We start from the raw sequence: 26545 nt of genomic DNA on the forward strand, positions 1-26545 counted from the left end.
AGGTAAATAGAATGGAATTGCAATTGGAGAGAGACTCTCAAAAATCAGTGCAAATCCAGGAACAGAAAGTACAATTGGAAGAAGCAGTAGTTAAGTTGAGGCATAATGAACGAGAAATGAAGAATACACTAGAAAAATTTACTGCAAGCATCCAGGTACTCTTTTGTCAATATTAGCTAAAACTGTTGGAATTCAGTAGCATTTGGCAGAAGCGTTTTGTTTGCTTATGATTTTAGAATATTAAGGAGGAGAGTGGGTCCCTAGACAGAAGTCCTGTGTCTTGATTTCATTTCCCTGAGTACTAATGGATAAATGCCCTGTTGCAGTTTTGCTCTAACCATAGCTGTTCTTGGTTTCCATTTATACTCCATGGAGTCTTCCCTTAACACCTATGTGAGCCTTTATTTTCATTCTCTTTTCAAAGTAGAATGCTTCTTAATTATGGAAAAGTATTGCATACTCACTGCTTAAAAAAACAAAAAACAGTTTGCAGAAAATACCCACAAGATTATCACCCTTAATTTTTATGTATATGCTTCAACTTTTTAATAGAAATACTTAGTCTTTGTGTATGTGTTTATATTTATGGTAGATATGGATATATACATAGATTTTTAATGAGTCATACTAACTTTTCCAGTAAATCGTGGTTTTCTTTCCAAGTCAATGTAAATTTACTATGTTTGAAGCTGCATTTCAGCATTTTGTTTGTATCACAATTTGATAAATGCTTTTCCATGTTATGAATATTCCTGTTTAAAATACCCTTGTCAGGGGCACCTGACTGGCTCAGTCAGTGGAGCATGAGACTCTTTATCTCAGAGTTGTGAGTTCAAACCCCAGGTTGGGTGTAGAGATTACTTAAAATCTTTAAAATAAATAAATAAAATATCCTTCTTAGATATATCTTTATACACTCATCCAATTATTAACTTAGGTTAGAGTCCTAAAATTATTACCCACTATGTGTACAGTGTTTAAGGCATTATTGCATAATGTCAAATTGTTCTCAAAAGGATGATTCTGATTCATTTACTTTTAGTAGCATATGCAAGTAATTGTTTTTCCAAGTCTGAACGCTAGGTACAGTCTTCAGTATATTGTAAGTTTGCTAATCTGCACCAGAAAATGGCATTTTAACTTGTTTTTGTGATGAATTACAAATTTCATGTGTTTGTTGGCCTTCTTCATGTTTTCTGCCCTTTTCCTGTTAGTATTTTCTCCTTAAAGATTTTAAGTGTCTTTATTTCATTCAGAATGTTTGAGGCAAATGTTATTAGTACGTTAAAATATTGACCTATGTTAAAACATTTCTGTAGCGTTTATCAGAGCAAGAAGAATATTTGAATGTCCAAGTTAAGGAACTTGAAGCTAATGTACTTGCTACAGCCCCTGACAAAAAAAAGCAGAAATTACTAGAAGAAAATGTTAATGTTTTCAAAACAGGTATGTTTAAGGATACGTGCTTATACATGCTTTCTTTTTTTTTTTTTTTTTTGAGATTGTCAGAAATAAGTTTTTAATGTTCGAAATGTTTAAACATAGCAGTTTAAAAAATTGCAGTCACGTACCTCTGTGCAAGGCACTGCTCTGTTTCATGGTTTCTATTATTTTGTTCTTAAAAGGTTATAAAGTAAATACTATTAAGTACTTCATTTGACTGATAAGAAAACTGAAGCACGGAATGATTTATATAATTTTCCTAAGGTCATATAGCATGTGGTGATAGAGGAATTGAGGACCAAGGCAATCTGATTCCAGAACCCGTGCTCTTAATTTTATACTTTATATATTTGGCGCAGTCCTTATCCTTCAAAATAGTAGTTATTTTATAGATTTAGGAAACTGAGTATCACTTAAACAAAAGCATACAGGAAATAAGTGGTATACACATGAAGAAAAACAGTCTTTGAAAACTTAGAAAACATGTTTTTCCTTCCAGAACTTTTTCTTCTTGTGTACATGTAAATATGTTAAGTGTTCCACCAATATCATAAAGCAGGAAAGGGAATTCATAGGCTTATAGCCAGAATTGGCTTTGAAATTGAAGTCCCCTGATTATGTACTTCAGCAGCCCTGCTTCTCTTTCCATGTTGGATTCAATCAAACATAGATGTGCATCTTATTGCAGGAGGAAGGCATAATGGGTTATGATGACAGAGCCCTTCCTGACTTAAAATATTTTAGGTAGTGACTCCAAACACTGTAAGCCTTTTGTCACATCCTCAAAAAAGACCCCTGTTATGGTTCAGTTTGAGCCCAGGAGGACAAATACTGATTGTCCAAATGCTCCAAAAATGACGCTTTTCTTCCAAAAGAAAAAGAGGTAAAAAGATGTTAAGTAGACACGTCCACTGTGCACATTGAATATTCACCAGTTACCCATATTAACTTTTTTACTTTTGTGGTCCTGCATTTTTGTCTGAATTTTTAATATTAAGATATTCACTCAAATAGCATCTGCTTTTGGCTGTGGCCAGGTTTGTTTTAGGTGCTGGTGATTGAGCAAAATGAACAAAATGAGGTCCCTCTATTTAAGGACCTCACACTTCAGATGAGGAAACTAAACATACTGCATTTTATACTGGTTCGTGCTAAGTGACAATAAAACAAGGATTAACAGCACAGGGTATGGGAATCAGACAGAGTGGTAAGATGGACCTCTACTAGAGATACTTGAGCAGAGAGACCCAACAGAAGTGTGAGTGCTAACTATGTGATACTTGGAAAAAGCATTCGAAGATCATAGAGGGAGGAGTAAGTACAAAGGCCCTGAGGCAGGAGTATGCTGGGAGTCCCTAGGAACACAAGGAAGCCAGAGTGGCTAAAGTAAAGGAAGAATCCAGATAATGTAGGGCCTTACAGGCCAGAAGCCACTGGAGAGTGATGTACAGGGAAGTAGCATTATCTGACAGGATTTTTTTTTCCTTGCATTTATTTTGGATCTATATTTTGTTATTGCGGACACATTGACTTAACCCACGCTCCTCTTTGCCCACACATACCCACAGTATTTTTTGTGACTGCTTTCATGGTACCCAGTTGTCAACTGAGAGACCAAAAATGTATATCTGTGTCATTTATAACAGCTCTTTAACAGAGACTGCAGGAATCTATATTTCATTCTTATTTGAAAAGGAAGCCTTGACTTTATTAAGAGCCATATATATATATAAGCTCTTCTGGAAATACTGGGTATTCATAGACTGTGTTAATGTTTACTCTGAAGGACCCATTTCTGCAAGTATATCTTTAAATATTTCATTTTACATTAATTTAAAATCTTAGAAATATTTAATGCCTAGGGAATAAAGGGAGCAAGGTGGTTATAGAATGACTTCAACATTACAGATTAGGGGCGCACCTGGGTGGCTCAGTAGTTAGGCATCTGCCTTCGGCTCAGGTCACAGTCCCAGGGTCCTGGAATTGAGCCCTGCATCGGGCTCTCTGCTTGGCGGGAAGCCTGCTTCTCCCTCTCCCACTCCCCCTGCTTGTGTTCCCTCTCTCGCTGTGTCTTTCCCTGTCAAATAAATAAAATCTTTAAAAAAAAAAAAATTACAGATTATATACATCACAGTTTTTCCCTCCTACTTCTAATAGACATGCTACTATAGATACTTTTTTTAAAAATGCACAGTAGATTACTTGAAAACAAGGAAGAAAATGTTCTAAAAGTGGGAACCTTTGTAGGGATATTCTGGCCCATCCCCCAAGTGTAAGTTGTGGTGCCAGCCCCCCGTAGTAGCTGGTATTTTATCCCATGAGTGAGCAGAACATGCAGGCAGCCTAATGAAATTTTGATTAAGAGAATATTGACACTGTAAGCAAAACAATTCATTCAATAGAGTACTGGGGGTGTGGAGATTACTAGTGTTGACAATATAGAACTTTAAAATGTGTATATTTAATATCCTTAGGATAAAAGGGGGATACAGAAGACCAAAAAAGGGCAGAAGTTGTTTTGTTTTAGGAGCCAAGTGGTGATTTCAGAAATGTGAAAAATTAGTTGTTGGAATTAAATTCAGTAGATGGACTGAGGGGCACCTGGGTGGCTCATTCAGTTAAGTGTCCAACTCTTGATTTTGGTTCAGGTCAATGAGATCTCAGCTCTGGGTCATGAGATCAAGCTCCCTGCGAGGCATGGAGCCTGCTCAAGATTCTCTCTGCCTCTCCCTCTACTCCCCCACTCCACTTGCTTGCTTGCTTTCTCTCTTAAAAAAAAAAAAAAAAAAAAGGCACCTGGGTGGCTCAGTTGGTTAAGCGACTGCCTTCGGCTCAGGTCATGATCCTGGAGTCCTGGGATCAAGTCCCACATCAGGCTCCCTGCTCAGCAGGGAGTCTGCTTTTCCCTCTGACCTCTTCCCTCTCATGCTCTCTATCTCTCATTCTCTCTCTCTCAAATGAATAAATAAAATCTTTAAAAAAATATGGATAGATGGGCTAAAAGAATTCTTTGATGATGTAGGACAAAAACATAGAAATGGTAAATTATAAGATTTGGAGATTTGTTGCAATTCCAATCTACCTGACAGAGAAGAGACAATGGAGGGGAAATTAAGTCCTCATCCAATCCTGTTCTCAGTACATCCTACCTCCTCCTCTGCCAAATGCCCATATTCCTATAGAAGCTTTGTGGGACTCTTTCCATAAGTTAGCTCAGTGTTTCTGTTTACCTTTCTAGATATAAGAATTCTTTTTTAAATTTTTTAAGATTTTATTCATTTATTTATTTGAGAGAGCACAAGCATAGGAAAGGGCAGAGGGAGAGGGAGAAGCAGGCTTCCCGCTGAGCAAGGAGCCCAACGCTGGGCTCTCTCCCAGGACCCTGGGATCATGACCTGAGCCAAAGGCAAGAGGCTCACCCCACTGAGCCACCCTGGCGCCCCTATAAGTATTCTTAATAGCTTGAACTCCTCGCCTTTTTGTCACCTTTCATTCTTCCTATATTGTATAGTGATTAGAATTTATATATGATGGGTGCCTGGGTGGTTCAGTTGATTATAAACATCCAACTCTTGATTTTGACTCAGGTCACGGTCTCAGGGTTGTGAGATTAAGCCCTGCGTCAGGCTCTGTGCTGGCCGTGGAGCCTGCTTGAGATTCTCTCTCCCTCTGCCACTGCTCCACTGCTGCGCTGCGGCCTTCCCCCACCCCCACCATGTACATGAAAACACTCTCTTAGGAAAAAAAAAAAGTGGAGAATAGAATCCACTCTGGCTAGTGTAACTGTAATTTATGTAGTGCATGCATGTGTTTAAGAGAGCATTGGATTGTTTACAGAATCATCGGGATGACTAAAGGAAATTTTAGGTTGAACAATGAAGAATAACTTCTAGAGCTATTGTAAAGAACCATCAACGTCTATACTGCCTCTTAGACAATTGGAAAGTCCTCTCTCAAATTGGGAAGGTGTCACTGCAACTACCAGCAACAGGAGCACATTGCACCTACTGTAATTCACACTGTCCAAGTTAGTGCTGCTGCCTGACAGTACTCATAAAGCTTTTGACTGGATACCAGAACTTCTAATGCCAACAATAAAAGGCAAATTTCTTTGACTGCTTGCCGATATATCATGTATGCCTTCCAAATTATGTGAATTCTTTCAGTTGAATGGCCCCAAATTATATCTGAACCCTAGATATGAGGGAATCTGGGAAATGTAACTTTTAGTTTTCTCTGCCAGAGAAAAGTGCCAGTTCATCCTGTCTCCCCCACTTTGTTACAACATGTGAGGGAGAACTTTAGGTTAGCAGAATAAGATAACCAGTTTTTCTTTTTACACAGGCAAGTTAATAGGCACATAGTCTGAGGGTAAAAATCATTGAGACTAATAGTCAAAGAAGTACCTAAGAAAAAGTTGCAAAGATTTTTGAGAAGAACCTCAGGGCATGAAGCCGTTAAGAAATAAGTGGGTTATGCTATGGCTAAGCCAGAGAATTTAGCCATGTGTGGTTATAATACCATTTGTTTTGAGATAGGGTGTTCTGGTTTTTTTGAGATACACTTTTCCCTATATGTCTAAAATTTGTTTTGCACACATCAGGTTAAGTCCTATGACTGAAGAAATTTACTAGTAAGTGATTGTGAACCTAGAAACACAAACTGAGTTCTTTTTTTTATTTCAGAATATGACAGTGTGGCTGAGAGAGCTGGAAAAGTAGAAGCTGAGGTTAAAAGATTACACAATATCATCGTAGAAATCAATAACCATAAACTCAAGGCCCAACAAGACAAACTTGATAAAATAAATAAGCAATTAGATGAATGTGCTTCTGCTATTACTAAAGCCCAAGTAGCAATCAAGACTGCTGACAGGTAGAGTATGTCTGCTACCCTAACCTGTTGCCTCCATGTTGGAAAAGGGGTTTATACTTAAATTTAGTGTCCTTTAAACATTTCTCCTGTTACTTAATTAAGCCTATCTGACATGTTTTTATCTAATAGGACTTTAAGTAAAGGGACACCTATAAACATTTATTTTTGGTGACCATTTTTGTGTGTGTATGTTTTAAGTGGTAAACAGGTATGCCTTGGCAAAGTATAGTTCTGTAACTACCCACTTGTATGCACATAAAAATCTGTTTTATTTCTCTGGCTTAGGGTAGTTAGATGGTTATTTAAGTAGATCTAGATCTAGGAGAATAAGGCAAAATTGTCTTGGTAACTTAGTTTTTAGTTAATTGGATTATTCCATTGTCTTAACCATTCATAGGTCTTGTTCTTAAATTTTTAGAGTATTGGTGTTTCTAGATAATTAAAGCTAAATACGTATATAAAACGTTAAAATGTAAGTAACTTATCTTGTTAATTTGTTATAATTTTATCTAGTTAAGTTACTCTAGTGTCTGGCTCAAACGTAGATAAAGCACTAATAAGCCATTTGTTTGTTAGGAGCAGAAGTCTGCCTAAACACACTGGTCAAAGTAGAAGTAAATTTTATTAAGGGAAAAAACGGTCATTTTTCCCCTCCCTGGGAAACACGTGTTGCCCTAACTGGGAGGTATTACTTATTTGAAGGTATAGCTTCATGGGTGTAGAGATTTAAGAATCTCCAATCAGATAAGAAAATGACAAGACTATAATAATAAAATGGACAACTTTGCTTTATGGTCTAAGTTTCATTAATTTATACTCAGAGTTTAATAAAATATACAACATCCCAGAAGTGTATGTATAACATAAAAACCATTTCAAGGATGGTTTATTTAGTAAATCATAAATTTTAAATTGTGATAGTAAAATCTCTCATTAATGTCATGAAGTTTTTTGGTAAACTTTCATAAGCAGGATAACAAATCCCATGTTAGCACATTTTTAATGTATCATTTTGCTTGTTTAGAAATCTTAAAAAAGCACAAGACTCAGTCTTTCGCACAGAAAAAGAAATAAAAGACACTGAAAAAGAAGTAGATGATTTAACAGCAGAACTAAAAAGTCTTGAGGACAAAGCAGCAGAGGTCGTAAAGAACACAAATGCTGCAGAGGTAAGACTTGGAGATGGGAGTGAATGGTATTTGGAGCAATTCAAGGATTTGGATATATGACATCAGTACTCAAAAGCTTAAAACTCAATAGCTTAGTAAGTACCCAATAGCTTAAAATTTTTATAGCTATAATTAACATTTATTTGTAGAATAAAAATATGAGTACTGTAACTTTTCCATAAGTAAACTTTTAAAATGGAAGGGGCATAGGGAGCGATTGCTAATTTCTTCATCTCTGTAATGTAAAAATACCTGTTCTTTCCATTTGGGAAGGTCTTATCTATAGTAGTAGTTCTTGGTTTTTAGGAGTCCTTACCAGAGATCCAAAAAGAACATCGTAATCTACTTCAAGAACTAAAAACAATTCAAGAAAATGAACATGCTCTTCAAAAAGATGCACTTAGTATTAAGTTGAAACTTGAACAAATAGATGGTCACATGGCTGAACATAATTCTAAAATAAAATATTGGCAAAAAGAGGTAAGATGGTTACCCTTTAAATGTCACTTTAAAATATCCTTTACGAAAAAGTTGTGTTTCTTGTTTCTATTTTGTATTTTTGAGATGTTGTGATTCTTAATTCCCAGAGATAATCATTTCTCAGGATTATAGAATACATAATGAACAATATATAGTAACTTATATATATAGACAATTCTGGGTAATGGTTCATTTTCACCCCAGGGCTGATTCAGAGATTTAACAAAAGTCTACATGAACACTTTGGAACACTACAATTATTTTTCTTGATGTCCTTTGAAAAATAAATGCTACAGAAATTAGCCACAATTAGTGGCTAATATTAGTATATATTGTTTTAGTAGATAGGTAATTTGTCATATTGTGATTTTTTTTTTTAAACAATGAATTATAGTTCTGTGCCTTCCCTAACGCTCATCTTAATTGAACTTTTAGATTTCAAAAATATCATTGCACCCCATAGAAGATAGTCCTCTTGAAGAGATTGCAGTTTTAAGCCCAGAGGATCTTGAAGCAATCAAGAACCCAGATTCTATAACAAATCAAATTGCACTTTTAGAAGCCCAGTGTCATGAAATGAAACCAAACCTTGGTGCCATTGCAGAGTATAAAAAGAAGGTATGAATAAACTGTTAATGACTTAGTCTGAAATTTTTAGTCCTTAGCCTCAATTGTGAATTTTAATTTATATAATTAGCAGTTTTAACTCTCATCTCAAGAGTAACTGAATAGATGTTTTTCTCATATTTTTTTTCCATAGGAAGAATTATATTTACAGCGGGTAGCAGAATTAGACAAAATTACTTATGAAAGAGATCAGTTTAGACAGGCATATGAAGATCTTCGGAAACAAAGGCTTAATGAATTCATGGCAGGTTTTTATATAATAACAAATAAATTAAAGGAAAATTACCAAATGCTAACTTTGGGAGGTGATGCTGAACTGGAGCTTGTAGACAGCTTGGATCCTTTCTCTGAAGGAATCATGTTCAGGTTTGTAATTATACTGAGTTTTGGTTTTTTTTTTTAAGATTTTATTTATTTGACACAGCGAGAGAGGGAACATAAGCAGGGGGAGTGGGAGAGGGAGAAGCAGGCTTCCCACGGAGCAGGGAGCCCGATGCGGGGCTCGATCCTGGGACCCTGGGATCATGACCTGAGCTGAAGGCAGACGCTCAACTACTGAGCCACCCAGGCGCCCCTATACTGAGTTTTAGATTCTCTTGTTACATATCTCTACATAATCTCCAAATTGTCATTTTTTAAGGGTGGGATATGAAGGTTAGCTCTCCAGCTTGTTTTATTTGATGGTAAATAATAATTTGTTTACATATTGGCAGTTTACAGCATAAATTCTGGGCAAGCAGCGGGCGCCTGGGTGGCTCAGTTGGTTAAGCAACTGCCTTCGGCTCAGGTCATGATCCTGGAGTCCCGGGATTGAGTCCCGCATCCAGCTCCCTGCTCAGCAGGGACTCTGCTTCTCCCTCTGACCCTCCCCCCCCCTCATTCTCGCTCTCTCAAATAAATAAAATCTTCTTTAAAAAAATGAAATTCTGGGCAAGCAGCAAATAATTTTACACAATATTTGTCTAGTTCATCTTTTTAAATTTTTGAGCCATTTCAGTTTAACATTAGGATTTTAAAATTGCAAAGGAAAAAAAATGCACTGGAAACAGAAGAATAGCAAGAAGCGTTCACTGGCTTACTGTTTAAATCTTAAAATTTTGGTAGGTGTTCATTCTCCAATAACATTTTTATAAAATAACCCCAAAAAAGTTTAGATCTGTAAAAAGCAAATTAGAGATCCCCAAAGAAGATGGTAGAAGCCAGTTATGGAAAACAAATCATGAAGTCTTTAACTTTGCAAGTAATCTAAGAAGAGATTTTCTTTTAATTCAGTGTTCGACCACCTAAGAAAAGTTGGAAGAAGATCTTCAATCTTTCAGGAGGAGAGAAAACACTTAGTTCTTTGGCTTTAGTATTTGCTCTTCACCACTACAAACCTACTCCTCTGTACTTCATGGATGAGATTGATGCAGCCCTTGATTTTAAAAATGTGTCCATTGTTGCATTTTATATATATGTAAGTAATCATTTAGAGGTTTTCATTCTGAGAATTTTATAATGATACACATGGAATTCATTGACTTATTTCTTACCTTTGAGCTTTTCCCCTGTACTCTTAGTACCATGTCCTATATGGTACCAGAGAGACCAAGTCCTTTATTTGAACTAAATATTTCCAATTTGGACAAGTTAAAATATAAACTGATAATGTAAATTAGTAGCAGAAACACAACTAGAATCTCCGGTCTCCTTAGATTTCTTTCCCACTAGAAGACTTCTAGGCAACCATGCTTCCAAAAATACCCATATTCCTCTCAAACTCAAATACTGTGTCATGAATTACCCATGCTATCATTCCTGTTCATCTTAATCAAAGTAACATTGAATTTATTGCCCAGAAAGAACATTTCAGGGAAGTTTAGATGTTTATTATGATTTGTTATTAATACTTCTATTTTTTCTTTCTCTTTAGGAACAAACAAAAAATGCCCAGTTCATAATAATTTCACTTCGAAATAATATGTTTGAGATTTCAGACAGACTTATTGGAATATACAAGACATATAATATAACAAAAAGTGTTGCCGTAAACCCAAAACAAATCGCATCTAAAGGACTTTGTTGAATTTGTTTATAACCAGGATTCCTTAAATTGAATCAGCATATTGTATTATGATTTTCTATTTGTAAAGAATTATAAATTATGTAAAATACATATTCCTAAACTGAATCATATAACTAACTGGCTTCTATTTTATGCTATTAGGAGACATGTTATAAAGTCTAATATATTCTAGGGGCACCTGGGTGGCTTAGTTGGTTAAGTATCTGCCTTTGACTCGGGTCATGATCCCAGGGTGCTGGGATCGAGCCCCTTTTCAGGCTCCCTCCCTCTGCCTCTTCCCTTGCTTGTTCGTGTACTCTCTCAAATAAAATCTTTTAAAAAATACTCATACCTGCTTCTAGGAGACTAAGAATCTGACAATTTTGTAAGCAGCAGGCTATGGAGAAAATAAGATGCCTGGGAGGGTCAGGTGATTTGCCCTTAGTCCCAAGTTGTTACCAACAAAGTTAAAAATGTGTTAGTTCATGAACCGTAAGTTCTAAATTATATCATGTTAATCAAGATGCAGCATACCATCATGGATCTCTAATCTACAATGGAAAAACCTGCCAACTACTATTGAATTCTTAAGGTATTCTATTTATTATAATTTAATAGTTTAGACAGTCACTATTTATTACCCAAACAATGGGAACACTTTTTTAAACAGTTCTGAATTCTGCAAGATGAAAATTTAAATATTTTATATGCTTTTCTAACTCAGTGTGTTTTAAACTTGCAAGAGGACCAGCAAACAGACAATATCTGAACATATAAGATACTCATCAGTTAATTGCTTCATAAAAAATGAAGTATGTAGGGGTTAACTTCCTTAGTATAAATGGAAATTAAGATGGAGTATTTGCCTATCCATTTGCCAGGACACTCTTTTCTGCACTGCATTAGCTCAGTGTTACCGTGTAACTGAAGTTGGCAACCACACTTGGGTTCAAGAGGAATTTTGGTATTAAATCAAGTTTTTGCCCTAGCTATTTGATTTCTAGATACTGATTCTAAGGAATGAGTTATTAGCTCAATATTCAGCAACCATTGTTTGGGTACTAAAAAGATCCAACAAAGATGGTTTATATCATAACAGTCATTAAATATGTAAATACATTAGCATGGACTTAAAGCAAAATCTGAAACTCAAATATGGTCGTTTTGAATCAAGATATAAGGGAAAAATAAAACTATAATCAAGTGCTTTTTCATTGGTGAAAGCAGTGATTAATGGAACTTAATACTCTCCTGTACTAAAGCTCTATGACATAAGTCTTAAAGATTTAAGGTAGATGATTCCCATAATCCCTATGAAAATTCCCCAAAGCTACCACTCAAATTGAGCGCCTTATTAAGCCACTCAATGCAAATAAAATAGCAAAATAAGTTTATTAAAATATATTTTGTTATACATAAAACTTAAAAATATTTCAGGATTATATATCTTAAACTTTACAGTTTCATCCTCCAGGTAAGAATTACAAAACAGAACAGCATGTATTAAGAATTGGTTATTTGTATTCTTGACTATATTCATGCACACTACATAAAATTCAGTTTTGTCTAAGAACTGGCAACTTATAAAATAGTAATGTCAAACCTAGAATGTGTGTATATGTTCCAATTTTTATCTGTAAATGATTCTTAGACATAAATTAGTCCTAACTGAATAAAAATCTTGGCTTAAAGTTTTGGTAGCATGACAGCAGGAACTCTGAAAAGACATTGTCTCCCATATGCTGGCTGTACGGCCTTGGGCAAATCACTTTCCGTTCTGTTTCCTTATCTACAGAAAGAAGTTAATACCTACTTCAGAAATGTGACGTTAAGAGCTTGACACAAATAGCTAACAAATTTCAGTGCTTACTCATATACGTATTCAAAAAGTATGTGGCATTTTTGTATTGTAACTAATAAACTTAAGTCTAAAGTTAATATGTTGTATTTATATTTCAATACCTTAATTATTTAGCTCCCCCCACCACCTCTATTAATACCCTCCAAATGTTCTTTGCCCACACGATTGTTAACTGTGCTAGATATATATTCTGATTTTGGTCATATATTTGACTTGATACAGCCAGCCATCTTTGTGGTAAGATATTCTCAGCAGATAAGCCTTTAGGAGCATTTTAGAACTACAGCCATATTAATTAATTATAATTTATATGTAGTATCGAACCAGGAGCATTCCCTAAAATGACCTGAAAAGTCTCTGAACTAGATAGGGTTCCTAGGGAATGGATCTAAGAGCAACAGCCAATTTGGAATTCTGGAAAACAAATGACCTTTTACTTAGTTTCCATGGACAAAAGGGCCAAAAGTCCTACCACAAGCACCACAATTCCAGTCCCTATTAACAATAAGGAAACTAATCAAAGGGATTTGACTTAAGAGCTACACAGGCTCCCATTTAAGCAAAATTCAAGAAAGTTAAATTATTGGTACTTTGATAATAACCTAAGCAAATGGCAGAAAAGCCCATTTTTGAGACAAATAAGAGTTAACATGATGCCACCTAAATCAAATGATGGAATATATCAATATACTATGCTGGTAAAATGTTTTGAATTTTTAATCCAAGACCCGATTTGACTGGCAAAACTAAAAGCACTAACCAAAAAGTCAAACTTATGCAAACCACAGAATAAAATAAGACCGTTATTTGAAAAGGTCACTGTTCCCTAACAAAATATTTCCAAAAGCAATAGCTTTGTCAGGAATGAATGTTGATAAACATTTTAGGGCTCTTAAAATGTATAAATGCGTCAGGTATGTTTGATCAAAAATATCCTTAATGTAAGCAATCCCTTATCACTTTTAGACTTTGCTACTTGAATTTAAAACCTCTACTCACCATCCTTATTTGGCCAAAGGCTTTCAAGCCACATCAAAATAAAGGCCTATACACTCAGGATTTTGCCATCTTTTAATCTAAAAACTATACATAAAAAACTGCAACACTAACCACCGCAGTAATAGAATGCTAAAAGACAAAAAAAAAAAAAAAATGCTAAAAGATAGTATTGGTACAGGAATGTTTCAATGCCACAGCGATAAAGTAAATGGGATAATGTATTAAATCAAGTGAACTAGACACTGGTTTGGACAACTTACGTATCATTTCTAACTGACATACTTCCATCATCTAAGAAGCATGGATGGTTTAACATATTTCTATATATTTGTTGTAACTCTGATAGTTCAGTTGGCTATTTTTATCCATCCTACCCTATTTCTCCCTTTAGCAATGGTTTAGTCTGCTGTACAGAATGCCTATTTAAACAATTCAGATTGGAATTTTCAACGAGAAACTATTTTCCACATGAATTCCTTCAATAAATGTAAAGTGTGACATAGCACAGTCTTTAAATCATGCAGATTGTTAGACAAACTTTGATAAACAGATAGAGAGACTTCAGAAAAACATATTGAAGTGATTTCATTTAAAAAGGTTATTATGTGTTGGTTAAAAAAGAGGATCAACATCAGTATCACTGAAATTAAAGTAACTATAACAATGTTTAAAATCTTAAAAAATTCAACTTCTTTTTCATCTTTATCAGGCCAGGAACATGGCATCCTCTTTGAAGAAATTTTCATTTCAGGAATGAGAAGTTTCTTAATTTGTCCAATTTCTGTTCTGCTCCAATCTTCTTTCAATATTTGGCTTACTCGAGGATAAATTTCAACAGGTTGAACCTCAGGAAGTGGTCTTTGTTTCAAAATCTGCACGTGTTGGCGGATATCATCAACTTTTTCAAGAAATTTAAGTGGAGACTCTTCCTGTAAAGATGATGTCAGTGTCATTAATTCAAATTGCTGCTCTCTTATTTCTTTCATTCTTTCAATTTGTGGAGTATATTCCTGATTAATCAGATTGCTAACATCACAGAGAGCAGCTAGGAAAACTTTTTTTTTCTGTTCTAATGTATCACTAAGCTCCTTAAAATACTGTAGAACAACTTCCTTATCACTTTGGACCATTTTTTCTGAATGAGATTTCTGTTCTTCCAGCTTTTCAATAAGACAAGTAAGATCTGTCCAGTGTGTGTCAGTTAACTGTTCAAGCAGTTTTTGAGGCGTGTCCTTTTCTTTCAGATAAGCACTTTGAAGATCATCTATGGGATGGCCATGATGTTGACCTATGGTAAGGCAATGACCACAAACTAGTTTTTTATCTAGGAGACAGTAAACATTTAATGGTTGTCTGTAATGTTCAGGACAGGTGACAATATCTGGATGGTCTTCTTGCTGGTACTTTTCAATAATAGCCCTTAATGCAAAATTAACAGGTAAAGATTCAATACCAGTTGGAGCAATTTCAATAATACTTCTGCAGTTAGGGCATTTGAGTGGAATTCGTAAAGGTCTCCATATATAAAAGTTCCCAGATGCCTGAAGAACGTTTTCCAAACAATTTCTACAAAATGTATGAGAGCACGGTAGTACACGAGGATCTTCAAAAATACTGTAACAAATGGGACATGTTAACTCGTCCTCAAAATTGTGCATTTCCTGTCAAGAGAAGAAAAGTATTTTAAGCCTCCATGTAACAGAGACACTTGTATGTACCATATAAAGTTTTAGGTGTTAACCTCAAAACTATTAATATACTGTGCTTGTCATTTAAAAGATAATTAAGATGTTTAAGATTTTTAAAAGCAGCTTTCTAAGTAATACAATTCCTAACATATAGACATCATTTTTAAGAGCTTACTTTGGGACAAAAATCATGCTAAACAATTCTAATCTGTAGTAAATACTTCAAATTAAAGTTATTTAAGTTTGCTTCTATGCAAAAGTAAAATTCAGTGTTCTGTCGAAGTCTACTTAATGATAATCTGTGCAATTTTTACATTCTAAGTGCTAAAATCTAAACTGCACAAGAACTGGAAGTCCTACCCATAGCAGACAAAAGAAAAGGCATCTACGTTGGTTAAAAAAAAAAAGTAAAACTGCCATTATTTGCAAATGACAGGACACTTTATATAGAAAACCCTACAGATCACCAAAAAACTTAGAATAAATGAAGATTCAGTAAAGTTGCAGTATACAAAATTAATCTGTTGCATTTCTATACACTTAACAGTAGCAGGAAGAAATTAACCACATTTACCAGAATAAAATACCTAGGAATAAATCAAGAAGGTGAAAGACATGTACTCTGAAAACTACTCAACACTGATGGAAGAAACTGAAGACAACATAAACAGGTTGAAAAATATGCCATACTCTGGACTGGAAGAACACTGTCAAAATGTCTATACTACCTAAAGCAATCTACAGATTCAGTGTAATCTCTATCAGAATACCAATAGTATTTTTCATAGAACTAGAATAAGCCTAAAATTTGTATGGAACCACAAAAGACCCTGAATAGCCAAAGCAATCTTGTTAAAGAACAACAAAGTGGGAGGTACCACAATCCCATATTTCAAACTATACTACAAAGCTGGAGTAGTCAAAACAGTATGGTACTGGTACAAAAACAGACAAAGATCAATGAACGGGATAACCCAGAAATAAACTCACACTTACATGGGCAATCTCTGACAATGGAAACAAGAATATACAATGAGGAAAAGATAATCACTTTAATGATGCTGGGAAAACTGAACAGCTCTATGCTAAAGACAAACTGGACCACTTTCTTTATACCATATAAAAAAATAAAGTGGATTAAAATACCAAAATATAAAACCTGAAAACTCCATAAGTAAAACATAGAAAATAATCTATGGGGACACTGGTCTTGGCAAACATTTTTCTAAATATGTCTCCTTAAGCCAGGGAAACAAGCAAAAATAAATTGGAACTACACCAAAATTAAAAGTTTCTGCCCAGCAAATGAAAAGGCAATGGGACGTTATTTGCAAATGATACCTATCTGATAAGGGGTTAATATCCAAAATATATGAGGAACTTGTACAACCCAACACCAAAAACAATCCAATTAAAAAATGGGCAGAGGGCCTGAATAAACAGTTTTCCAAAGACATACAGATGGCCAACACACACAGAGATGGCCAACAGACACAACACAATGCTCAACATCACTGATCATCAGGGAAATGCACATCAAAACCACGAGACACCACCTTGGGTTTGTCAGAATGGCTAGTATCAGACAAAAATAAGTGTTGGCAAGGATGTGGAAAAAACGGAATCCTGCACTGTTGGAGTGTAAATTGGTGCAATCACTGGAAAACAGTATGGAGGTTCCTCAAAAAACTAAAAATAGAAATACCATTCAACCCAGTAATTCCACTACTAGATATTTATCCAACGATAATAACACTAAATCCAAAAGATGTATGCACCCCATGTTCACTGCAGCGTTATTTGCAATAGCCAAGATACGGAGGCAGTAAAAGTGTCCATCATAAATGAACAGATGAGATCTGGTGTGTATGTATGCATATATAGGTATGTGTGTGTACACATATATGTGCATATGTATATATATGTGTGTGTGTGTGTGTGTGTATGATATATAGAAACAATGGAATAATAATCAGCCATAGAAAAATGAGATCATCTGCAATAACATGGATGGACCTGGAGGGTATTATGTTAAGCAAAATAACAGAAAGACTAATACCATGTGATTTCACTTATATGCGGAATCTAAACAAATGAGCAGAGGCACCTGGATGGCTCAGTTGGTGAGTGTCCTGCTCTTGGTTTCAACTCAGGTCATGATCTCAGGGTCATGGGATCAAGTCCCGCATCGGGCTCCTTGCTTAGCACAGAGTCTGCTTAAGATTCTATCTCTCCCTCTTCCTCTGCCCCTCCCCCCTGCTAGTGCTCCCTCTCATTCTAAAATAAATTAAATCTTTAAAAAAAATAAATGAGCAAACAAAAACACCAAAACAGATCCATAAAATACAGGAACAAAAGTGGTTGTGGGGTGGGGGGTGGGTGGGGATGCTGAAATGGGTGAAGGGGATAGGAAGGTTCGGGCTTCCAGTTATGGGATAAGTCATGAAGATGAAAGGTACAACACTCAGAATACAGTATTTTAATAGCTCTGTATAGTGACACAGTAGCTATGATTGTGTGAGCATACCATAATGAATATAGAGTTACTGAAACTGTTGTACACATGAAACTAATGTAATGTGCATCATTTATACTCAAAAATAACTTGGGATTTTTTTTTTAAGATTTTATTTATTTGCCAGAGAGAGAGAGCATGAGCAAGCACAAGCAGGGGGAGTGGCAGGCAGTGGGAGAAGCAGGCTCCCCGCTGAGCAAGGAGCCCAATACGGGACTCGATCCCAGGACCCCGGGATCATGACCTGACCCGAAGGCAAACACTTAACCGACTGAGCTACCCAGGTGTCCCGTGGATTTTTTTAATTATGCAAAAATAGGCAAGATTAAACATTCCTACTAAATAACAAATTGGGATTAGCAAAACTATATTCTTTAATTCAAAAGAATTCATGTTCCCAGTTGGCTCAACCACAGTTCCTAAGGCAAGGTATTAAATTTCTCTAGTAACAGTTACCATAAATTTCTTAGCTTCTTCAGTTGAAATACTAGTATGCTTAAAGTCCAGGATCAGCGTAATTTAATATTCCAAAATAATAATCCTAATTTGCAGATTTGGAAGGGAAAAACATTTTTTAATTAGTCCTTCCAATAAAAATCAGTTTTAAAGATGAAATGTTGATTGGGGTTAACTATGAATTACTGACCAGTAGAGCGTTAGTGGTGAAGAACATCATTAGCCCTCTTTCCTTAATGAAAGAAACCGAGCAATAGTAACTTGACCTCTTGGCAAGGTAGTTTTGACATTTCCAACAACAAAAGCCTGAGAGTTTTGTACCCTGCCTCGTCTTACAGTCTTAGTTTGTACCTATCCTCAAATTCAAGCCACAATGTCCAGGAATTACTTAGCTCTGATAGAGAAAAAGCAAGTTACACCACCATTTAGAGAACCTTAAAGAACAAAACAAAAAACCCAAGTCCCATTCATGTAAAATATAAAGGTTACCAAATCATCCTCTATAAAACTAACTTTTAAGATGAGAAATTTGAGAAGACATCTACAAATAACTGTGTACTTTTATTAACTGTTAAAAACCTCTCTAGACTTTTTGGCTCTATGCTCCTTCACATTTTTAAAATCAAACTCTTAATCAAGTCTCAAATTGGGCCCTGCCTCCTCCCCAAATTAGGTTTCTTATTAATCTCACTGAATGCTGTACTGCCAATTTATGGTATTTAATTGGAGTTATTAAAAGAATTTTGTAACATTTTCCTATATATTAGGATGTAAGGCTGCAATAAGGGCAGGAATTGTGTCTAAACACAGAACTTATAGGTATTCACTACATGTATTCACTAAACACATAGTAGGGATTCACTCAACATTGGCTGAATAAACACTCCTTCAGAAACCAATGTTAATGTCACATCTTACTTTCTTGTTTTTTAAAAAACAGCAAAATCTCTTTGTTTAGGAAAAGCTGTAACAGGAGAGTCTATCAAAAAAATATTCCATTCAGATTGACAATATACAGAACCCTTTTGAGTCAAGATGTGTCACACAGATCCTAAGCTTCAACTGTGAAACATTCCGGGAAATTAAGCAATTGGGCAACGGTACAGAAGATGACATTCATTGCAGATAAGTCCAAGAGAATGCATGCTGGGAAGATTTCATGACATTAGACTATACCTACAGAGAGCTCTATAATCACACAAAACCACCCATGAAAAACAAACATGTTTCTTAGAGGATTTTAGTGATGTCAGAATGCATAATGAAGGAATAAACAAAACAGCACTTTGCAGGGGAAAAATAACATTTGAGCAGTGGACATATATTCAATTTAGATTTAATATTAGAGCTATTTAATGTTTACGTGCCAAAATTGGCCTGAAACAGAATCAAACCTTTCCCTCTAAAGTCTTATTTGACAAAAGGCTAGAAAACATTTTTCCCTGAGACCCATTTAGGGACCCCACAAAGCTCAACTTTGTTTACAATGAAGATATTCATAACAATACTGAAAGAAAATGTCATCTCCTGAGCTCATATAAAATAGAAAGCAAATATGATCTCAAAAGTTAACTTTCACAGTACGTAAACATTTTTAATAAAATTTAATTAGAAGTTTGTAGTTAACTTGAAGACACAGAAATAAAATCCTACTCTTGGATGACCCTCTTCTTGCTATTAAAAACTGATTTTAGGGCACCTGGGTGGCTCAGTTGATTGAGCGACTGCCTTCGGCTCAGGTCATGATCCTGGAGTCCCAGGATGGAGTCCCACATCGGGCTCCCTGCTCAGCGGGGCATCTGCTTCTCCCTCTGACCCTCTTCCCTCTCGTGCTATCTCTCATTCTCTCTCGAATAAATAAAATCTTAAAAAAAAGGGGGGGGGACACCTGGGTGGCTCAGTTGGTTAAGCAACTGCCTTCAGCTCAGGTCATGATCCTGGAGTCCCAGGATTGAGTCCCGCATCGGGCTCCCTGCTCAGCAGGGAGTCTGCTTCTCCCTCTGACCCTCCCCTGTCTCATGCTATCTCATTCTCTCTCTCAAATAAATAAATCTTTAAAAAAAAAAAAAAAGAAAAGAAAACACTGCACCCTGGCTGCTTGAGGGAGCAGTGTGAGCCTCTAATTCTTTAAAAAATAAATAATAAATAATTAAAATTAAAATTAAAAAAGATTTTAGGCAATAAATTTATGACAAGTCAAAACTGGTTAACAGAAGCAAGCCTGGATGAAAACAACTCTGTGAGGCCAGCAACTTTCTGATTCTGGTTATTGCCTGAGAAACAGAAGATAAAGGTAGTTTTCATGCTTAGAAGCCAGTCCTTCCAGAAACTAGTATGAAATTTTATGCACCAGCAGTTTTCTACATCCAGCTCAGACTTTTGAGAAGGAAAAAAGGAGCAAAAACTTTACCTATGTATATTTTCTAGGATGAATGTCTTGGATTTAGCTACATTGTATGTATGTAACAACACTGGAAACTAGAAGGCAGTGAAGCAATGCCCTCAATGTGCTCAGGAAAAAATGGCTTCCAACCTAAAATTCTATACCCAGGAAAATAACTTTTGGAAAAGAAAAGCAAGAATTCTCACCAGGTTAATGGTGAAATTAAATCCAGGACAACTGTGCAGCAAGCCTAGAGAACAAGTAGTCTGGGAAAAGAAAACAGATCCAAAAGGAATCCAAAAGGTCTTTAAGAAATGGAACTGACAATATTTCAAGTGTCTGAACGTAATGAGAGGTGATGACAAAACTAAAGTTTGAGAAAAGTGACAGAATCATGAAATGGGAGGAAATATATGGCTCATTTATCATATTAGTCATAATATTAAATATTGATTTTACCAAAAAATATGACTTATGGACTGAATGCCTGTGTCCCCCCAAAATTCATGTTGAAATCCTAGCCATTAATGTGATGGTATTAGGAAGAAGAGCCTTTGGGAGGTGATTAGGCACCCCAGGAAGGGAGTGTTCTTACCAGAACCCAACTATGCTGGCATCCTCATCTTGGACTTCCCAGCCTCCAGAACTGTGAAAAATCTGTTGTTTAGGCCACTTAGTCCATGGTATTTTTGTTATAACAGCCCAAACTAAGAAAACGACAATTATATTGGCTGGAGGGAATGTGCTTAAGAACTAAATCTTAGGGGCGCCTGGGTGGCTGTCGTTAAGCGTCTGCCTTCGGCTCAGGTCATGGTCCCAGGGTCCTGGGATCCTGCCCCGCATCAGGCTCCCTGCTTAGCGGGAAGCCGGCTTCTCCCTCCCCCACTCCCCCTGCTTGTGTTCCTTCTCTCACTGTCTCTCTCTCTAATAAATAAAATATTTTTTAAAAAAATCTAGAAACAGATCATTAAATGAAAGTGGTTGCTTCTGGAGAGCAGGAATCAGGAGTGGGGAGTGAGGGCAGGGGACTACTATTTTTCATTATTAACCTAAATACTATTTTATTTTCAACTATTAACATCTAATTAAAAACAAAATTTTAGACAGACAATACTACAAGCATCTAGGCAAAAAAGTAAGATATCTAAAAAAGGAAAGAACAATGGTCTCAGAATTCTCTTCTGGGAAATTATAATTTCCAAAAATGGCCACAACAATTATCTCCCACATATGCTCCTCCACAGTGTGGCTTCAGAGGTACTCCCCCATCAAAAGATGAAATCTCTTCCCCACAAAAAACCCGGGCAGGCTATGTGACTGCTCTGATCAACAGGATATAAAGTACAAGGGATGCTATGACCGTTCTGGTATAGCCCTTAATTAGCCTGGCAGGTTATTGCCCCAGAGCCATGAATCACTATGTAAAACAAAGTCCAGACTACTCTGCTGGCAAGAGAGGAAAAGTAGAGAAGCAATGAAGTACCAGACATGTGAGCGAAAAAGTCATCATGAACATGCAGCCAGCCAAGCCTTCAGATATTTGTTACATGGTGGTACATAATCAGAACATCTCCAAAGCAACAAAGAATGCTGAAAGATCATATAGCAATGTCCACAGGGTCTAGACAGAAAAGGATATGACCTAAGAATTCTCTACCCAGCCAAGATGTACTTTATTCATGTGAAACAAAAATACTCTTAGGAAAATCTATAGGGTTTAAAAAAAAATTATATAGGGCAGAGCTGAAGCTATATACTTCCATTACCAAACAAAAGGAATATAAAAAGGATTCATCTAAAGAAAAAGAGTTAGGGGCACCTGGGTGGCTCAGCTGGTTAAGTGTCTGCCTTCGGCTCAGGTCATGATCCCGGGGTCCTGGGTTCGAGCCCCACATCGGGCTCCCTGCTCAGCGGGAAGCCTGCTTCTCCCTCTCCCACTCCCCCTGCTTGTGTTCCCTCTCTCGCTGTGTCTCTGTCAAATAAATAAATAAAATCTTTAAAACGAGAAAAAAAAGAAAACCAACCTAGGAAAGGCAGAAGAAAAATAATAAAAATAAATGAAGAAAACAATGAATTAACAAAATTCCTAGTATTGATAGACCCAAGAGCTGTCAGCTCTTTAAATAAATAAGCCATTAGCTATCTGGGATAGGCAGCCTCCAAGATGGCCCCCAATGACCTCCACTTCTAGTACTCATGTCCTTTTGTAATCCTGTTCCCTTGAGTGTAGACTGGACCTAGTGACTCCCTTCTTTTTAAGATTTTATTTATTTATTTGAGAGAGAGAGCACAGAGCCTCCATATGTCTAACTAGCATATTATAGGTGGTCAGCACTGAGAATAGATTATGGAGAACTAAACAGTACCAAAAAAATATCATTATCCATTCTATTACACAGTAGTGTGTAAATGATTTTAATTTTAATTCACTAATAATGCCTTTCATCTCTAAACATGAATAGTAACAAAACATCCATTACATTTTACAACCTCTGAAGAAAATTATGTTTACCACATTATAGAGTTAAGTGAGTTGCTCTAGAACTTATAGTGTGAGTCAGCTATAAGGCTGGGAAAATTCTGATTGGGTCTCATATCTTTGTCGCCCTAACTGATACAAAGCACATTTTATGCAATTCAAGATTACTTTAGAAATACTACAATTGTGCCATCTATATACATAGGCCAAGATTTTATTTTTTTTAATTTTTTTTAAAGATTTTATTTATTTATTTGAGAGAGAGAATGAGAGAGAGAGAGAGAGAGAGAGAGAGCGAGCGAGCATGAGAGGGGGGAGGGTCAGAGGGAGAAGCAGACTCCCTGCCAAGCAGGGAGTCCGATGCGGGACTCAATCCCGGTACTCCAGGATCATGACCTGAGCCGAAGGCAGTCGCTCAACCAACTGAGCCACCCAGGCCCCATAGGCCAAGATTTTAAAGATACTTTTGCACATATAAATATGCGAAAATACTGAAGGGTCACCATAACTCTTTCAAATTAAAAAAAAAAATCCTATGGTCAGATATGACTTTAACTCTGCCCATTTGCACTGTTCTTGCATTTTGACATCAACCTATTTCCCCAAACTAAAAAAGAAACTACTTATGTGATTTAACCAAGAACTGAAATGAGAAATTCAAGTTTTCATTGCCTTTTCCTCAGTACTTTTCAGTGAAAATATATCCAGCAATATGTTTGCTGAAAGGCAATGTTAAAACTAACATTACCTAAAATCAAAATTTCACCTTGCCAGACTAAATTATGGTACCTTACTTCAAAGGATAGCTACATAGTCATCAAAAAAATGCAAATCAGTATGTAAATGCATAGTAAAAAGGTATCCAGAGAACTTAAGTAATAAATGCAACTTGCAGGTCTGTATGTATAAAACGATACCATTTGTGTGTTTAGATGTACACAAATCCTCGTAAAATTTCCGAAAGGGTATACAAAAGTGACTAAGGTATAGGTCAGACGAGGGAGCTGTTTTCACTTTATGCTCCTCCTAGCTGGCTTGAATTTTATACACCAACATGTCTTTTCTCACAAGATTTAAAAATCTCAACTTACACTTTAAATCACATACTCAAAAAAATTTACCGAGGATTTCTTTTGTATTCACTTAATCTTTCAGGGCTTACCTACTTTGCTGATCTTCTGGCTTAGTGACTGAATATACTTGATCTTCTCCAACTTTTTCAGTTTCTTTTATTCGTATTCTAAAATTAAAATAATTTTATCTTAATATTTTAGATTTAAATTCTCAAAGAATGTATTAAATATGACATCACAGGAATGGTTATTTCACTCTTTGACGTTTACTCCCCTATGCCTCATTGTGTTTTATAAAAATAGTGACAAATATCAACAGTTGTTGGTGCAGGAGAGCTATCACTTGTACACTGAAAATCCCAACAATCCCGTGACCAAATATTGTCACAAAGGACCTTTTGTATTGTCAAGTATCTTACGAGTACTTGAAAATGTTAGCCAACAATGGTGATGACGGAGCAAACATTCATGCGCCTTTTAGACTTCTTAAAGGTAACCTGAAGACAAGAAACATCCATGGGAGGGAAAGATTTTGTCTGCCTAAAATTATAAATACTGATTTAGATTATTCCCATCAATACGTCTGTACATCTCTCAGCTCTGCCATTTAAATGTCGGGGCGTCCCGAGTCAGTTTTTCCTAATGCTCCTCAGAACTGAGGTTTCACACCTGTAAAATGGGCATAATTACACCCAGTGTTAAGTCTCATGAGAACCTCTCACAAAGAAGGGCCTCAACATAACCGTACCCTTCCCTTCCTCCAAGGTTTAGGACAAATCTTCCCGAGCCTCCCTCCTAATGCACTTCCACCGCCCCGGCGCCCCCCGCCCGAAACCACGCGAGGCTGACCAGGTCTGTGGAGACCCGCTCTTCTCATTCACCCTCCCCACCACACACGGCCTGCTCCCTCACAGAAATTTAGCTCCGTACATACCCGACGGAGGAAAACGAGGTTCCGCAACCTCCTCCTCTGGGACGAGAGAGAATAAATGCAAGACCCATGCCCACCCTCTCCATCATCAAGCCCCTGGAACTCTCCGCCAAACATACCCAGTACAGCAGCCTGTGCTTACAGGCAAAGAGAGACCCAGAGACGCCTTCTCGAACCCGAAGAGACGCTCCTTAGACTCACCGCGGGAAGTTGGAGACCAACCTACTCCAACAGGCCAGAACAGCTCTACCGCCTCCAGACTCCGCGTCCCCGAGATGCCTGGCGTCCCCGCCCTCCTCCGCCCTGAGGGATTTCAGGTGCCCAGATGGGGCGGGGCCTCGCGAGGCCTCACGACGCAGGCGCAGTCTCCCGGCAACATTCAACTGCGTAGCGTCCGCCAATGGGAAAGAGCGCGCGACCGCTGTTCAAAAGTAAACGGCCGGGAGCCCCTGCGGAGGCGGGGGCGTAATTGCGAAGGTTTGGCTCGAAGCCCTGGGCCAGCTTCCCGCACCTGCGCACTAGGCGCCCGCCCGCCTCTCGGAAGCTGCGGAGCACGCGGCAGGAGGCGCTTCAGTGCGTCCCGGTGCCTCTGGAAGCCGCAGGCTTAGGCTGGGCCGCCTCCTGGGAAGGTGGGACGTCGTCCACGGCCCCGGGAGAGGTGGAGCCTGGCGGCGGCTGACTACCCCCACAAGAAAGATTCATAGGACTGTTTTTTACTCGGAGCCAATCTGGCACGTCCTCATTCTGGGCTTTAAAGTGCAGCGTCTCCCATTGTTACCTCACAGGTTCCCTGCAGCGGGAAACCTCCACCGGCACACGCCACCCAGCCTGCAAGCTCCGTCCTCCCCTGACTCCCGAGTTTCCCTACCTGGACCTACCAGAGTACTTGGCTGAGTGTAGAGGAGGGGGCTTCTGATTAGTTACAGTTCTCTTAAAGAGAACTTAACTCTGTGACAGCTAGTGGGACCTTAGGACTTCTTAGGACCATCTCCTTCCCTCCTTTTCCCAACCTCATGAAATTACCGCCTAGAGATGACCACTGTTGCTCAGTATTCCTGATTTCTGATTCAGTCTCTTCGCCGTTTCACTTTAAGCCCCTAGAATCAGAAAACATGCAGTTCACTAGTCCTTTAACCTTTTTTTCTTGAGAAACTTTATCCAGCTCTATCTCAAGACTCTTACCACACCTTCCATCTCTTAACTATAGTGAAAAGTCATTTAACACTGTGCTAGATAAAACTGAGCCTTGGGGGCGCCTGGGTGGCTCAGTCGTTAAGCGTCTGCCTTCGGCTCAGGTCATCATTCCAGGGCCCTGGGATCGAGTCCCGCATCGAGTCCCGCATCGAGCCCCGCATCGGGCTCCCTGCTCCGCGGGAAGCCTGCTTCTCCCCCCTACTTGTGTTCCCTCTCTCGCTGTCTCTCTCTGTCAAATAAATAAGGAAAATCTTAAAAAAAAAAAAAAAATGAGCCTTGGTATACTGTGTATTGCCAGTACCTTCAGGTAGTAGGCTCTTATGCAGTA

At 37.4% G+C, this 26545-nt stretch overlaps 2 protein-coding genes across 6 annotated transcripts in view; one reads left to right on the forward strand and one right to left on the reverse strand.

The window, feature by feature from the left end:
* Positions 1 to 12578, forward strand: part of SMC4 (structural maintenance of chromosomes 4) — a 40214-nt gene extending 27636 nt beyond the window's left edge. Inside the window, exons 16-25 of one of the 2 annotated variants that reach the window (XR_003518691.1) lie at positions 3 to 155; positions 1320 to 1446; positions 6129 to 6318; positions 7343 to 7487; positions 7794 to 7967; positions 8403 to 8585; positions 8728 to 8960; positions 9867 to 10050; positions 10507 to 11230; positions 12434 to 12578. Coding sequence is in view for 1 of the 2 variants with exons in the window: in XM_027587644.2 (XP_027443445.1) it covers positions 3 to 155; positions 1320 to 1446; positions 6129 to 6318; positions 7343 to 7487; positions 7794 to 7967; positions 8403 to 8585; positions 8728 to 8960; positions 9867 to 10050; positions 10507 to 10659 (1542 nt within the window). In the remaining variant the exon portion in view is untranslated. Of the gene's footprint in view, positions 1 to 2; positions 156 to 1319; positions 1447 to 6128; positions 6319 to 7342; positions 7488 to 7793; positions 7968 to 8402; positions 8586 to 8727; positions 8961 to 9866; positions 10051 to 10506 lie in introns of both variants that reach the window. The other variant, XM_027587644.2, reaches the window with a different exon arrangement.
* A 144-nt stretch (positions 12579 to 12722) lies between these two features.
* Positions 12723 to 25361, reverse strand: TRIM59 (tripartite motif containing 59). Of its 4 annotated transcripts, none has more exons than XM_027587650.2 (3): positions 25225 to 25361; positions 24186 to 24259; positions 12723 to 15159 (listed from the first exon to the last, which is right to left on the reverse strand). In XM_027587650.2, the coding sequence occupies exon 3, from the start codon at positions 15154 to 15156 to the stop codon at positions 13945 to 13947; it is 1212 nt and encodes a 403-aa protein (XP_027443451.1). In that variant the 5' UTR covers positions 15157 to 15159; positions 24186 to 24259; positions 25225 to 25361; the 3' UTR covers positions 12723 to 13944. The 4 variants fall into 4 exon arrangements, with proteins under 4 accessions (XP_027443451.1, XP_027443449.1, XP_027443452.1 ...); XM_027587648.2 differs by having other exon boundaries at positions 24182 to 24259; XM_027587651.2 differs by having other exon boundaries at positions 25143 to 25257.
* Positions 25362 to 26545: the final 1184 nt, after the last annotated feature.

Source organism: Zalophus californianus, chromosome 1 (assembly GCF_009762305.2).
Source record: "Zalophus californianus isolate mZalCal1 chromosome 1, mZalCal1.pri.v2, whole genome shotgun sequence".
In the NCBI taxonomy this organism is placed as follows: domain Eukaryota; kingdom Metazoa; phylum Chordata; class Mammalia; order Carnivora; family Otariidae; genus Zalophus; species Zalophus californianus.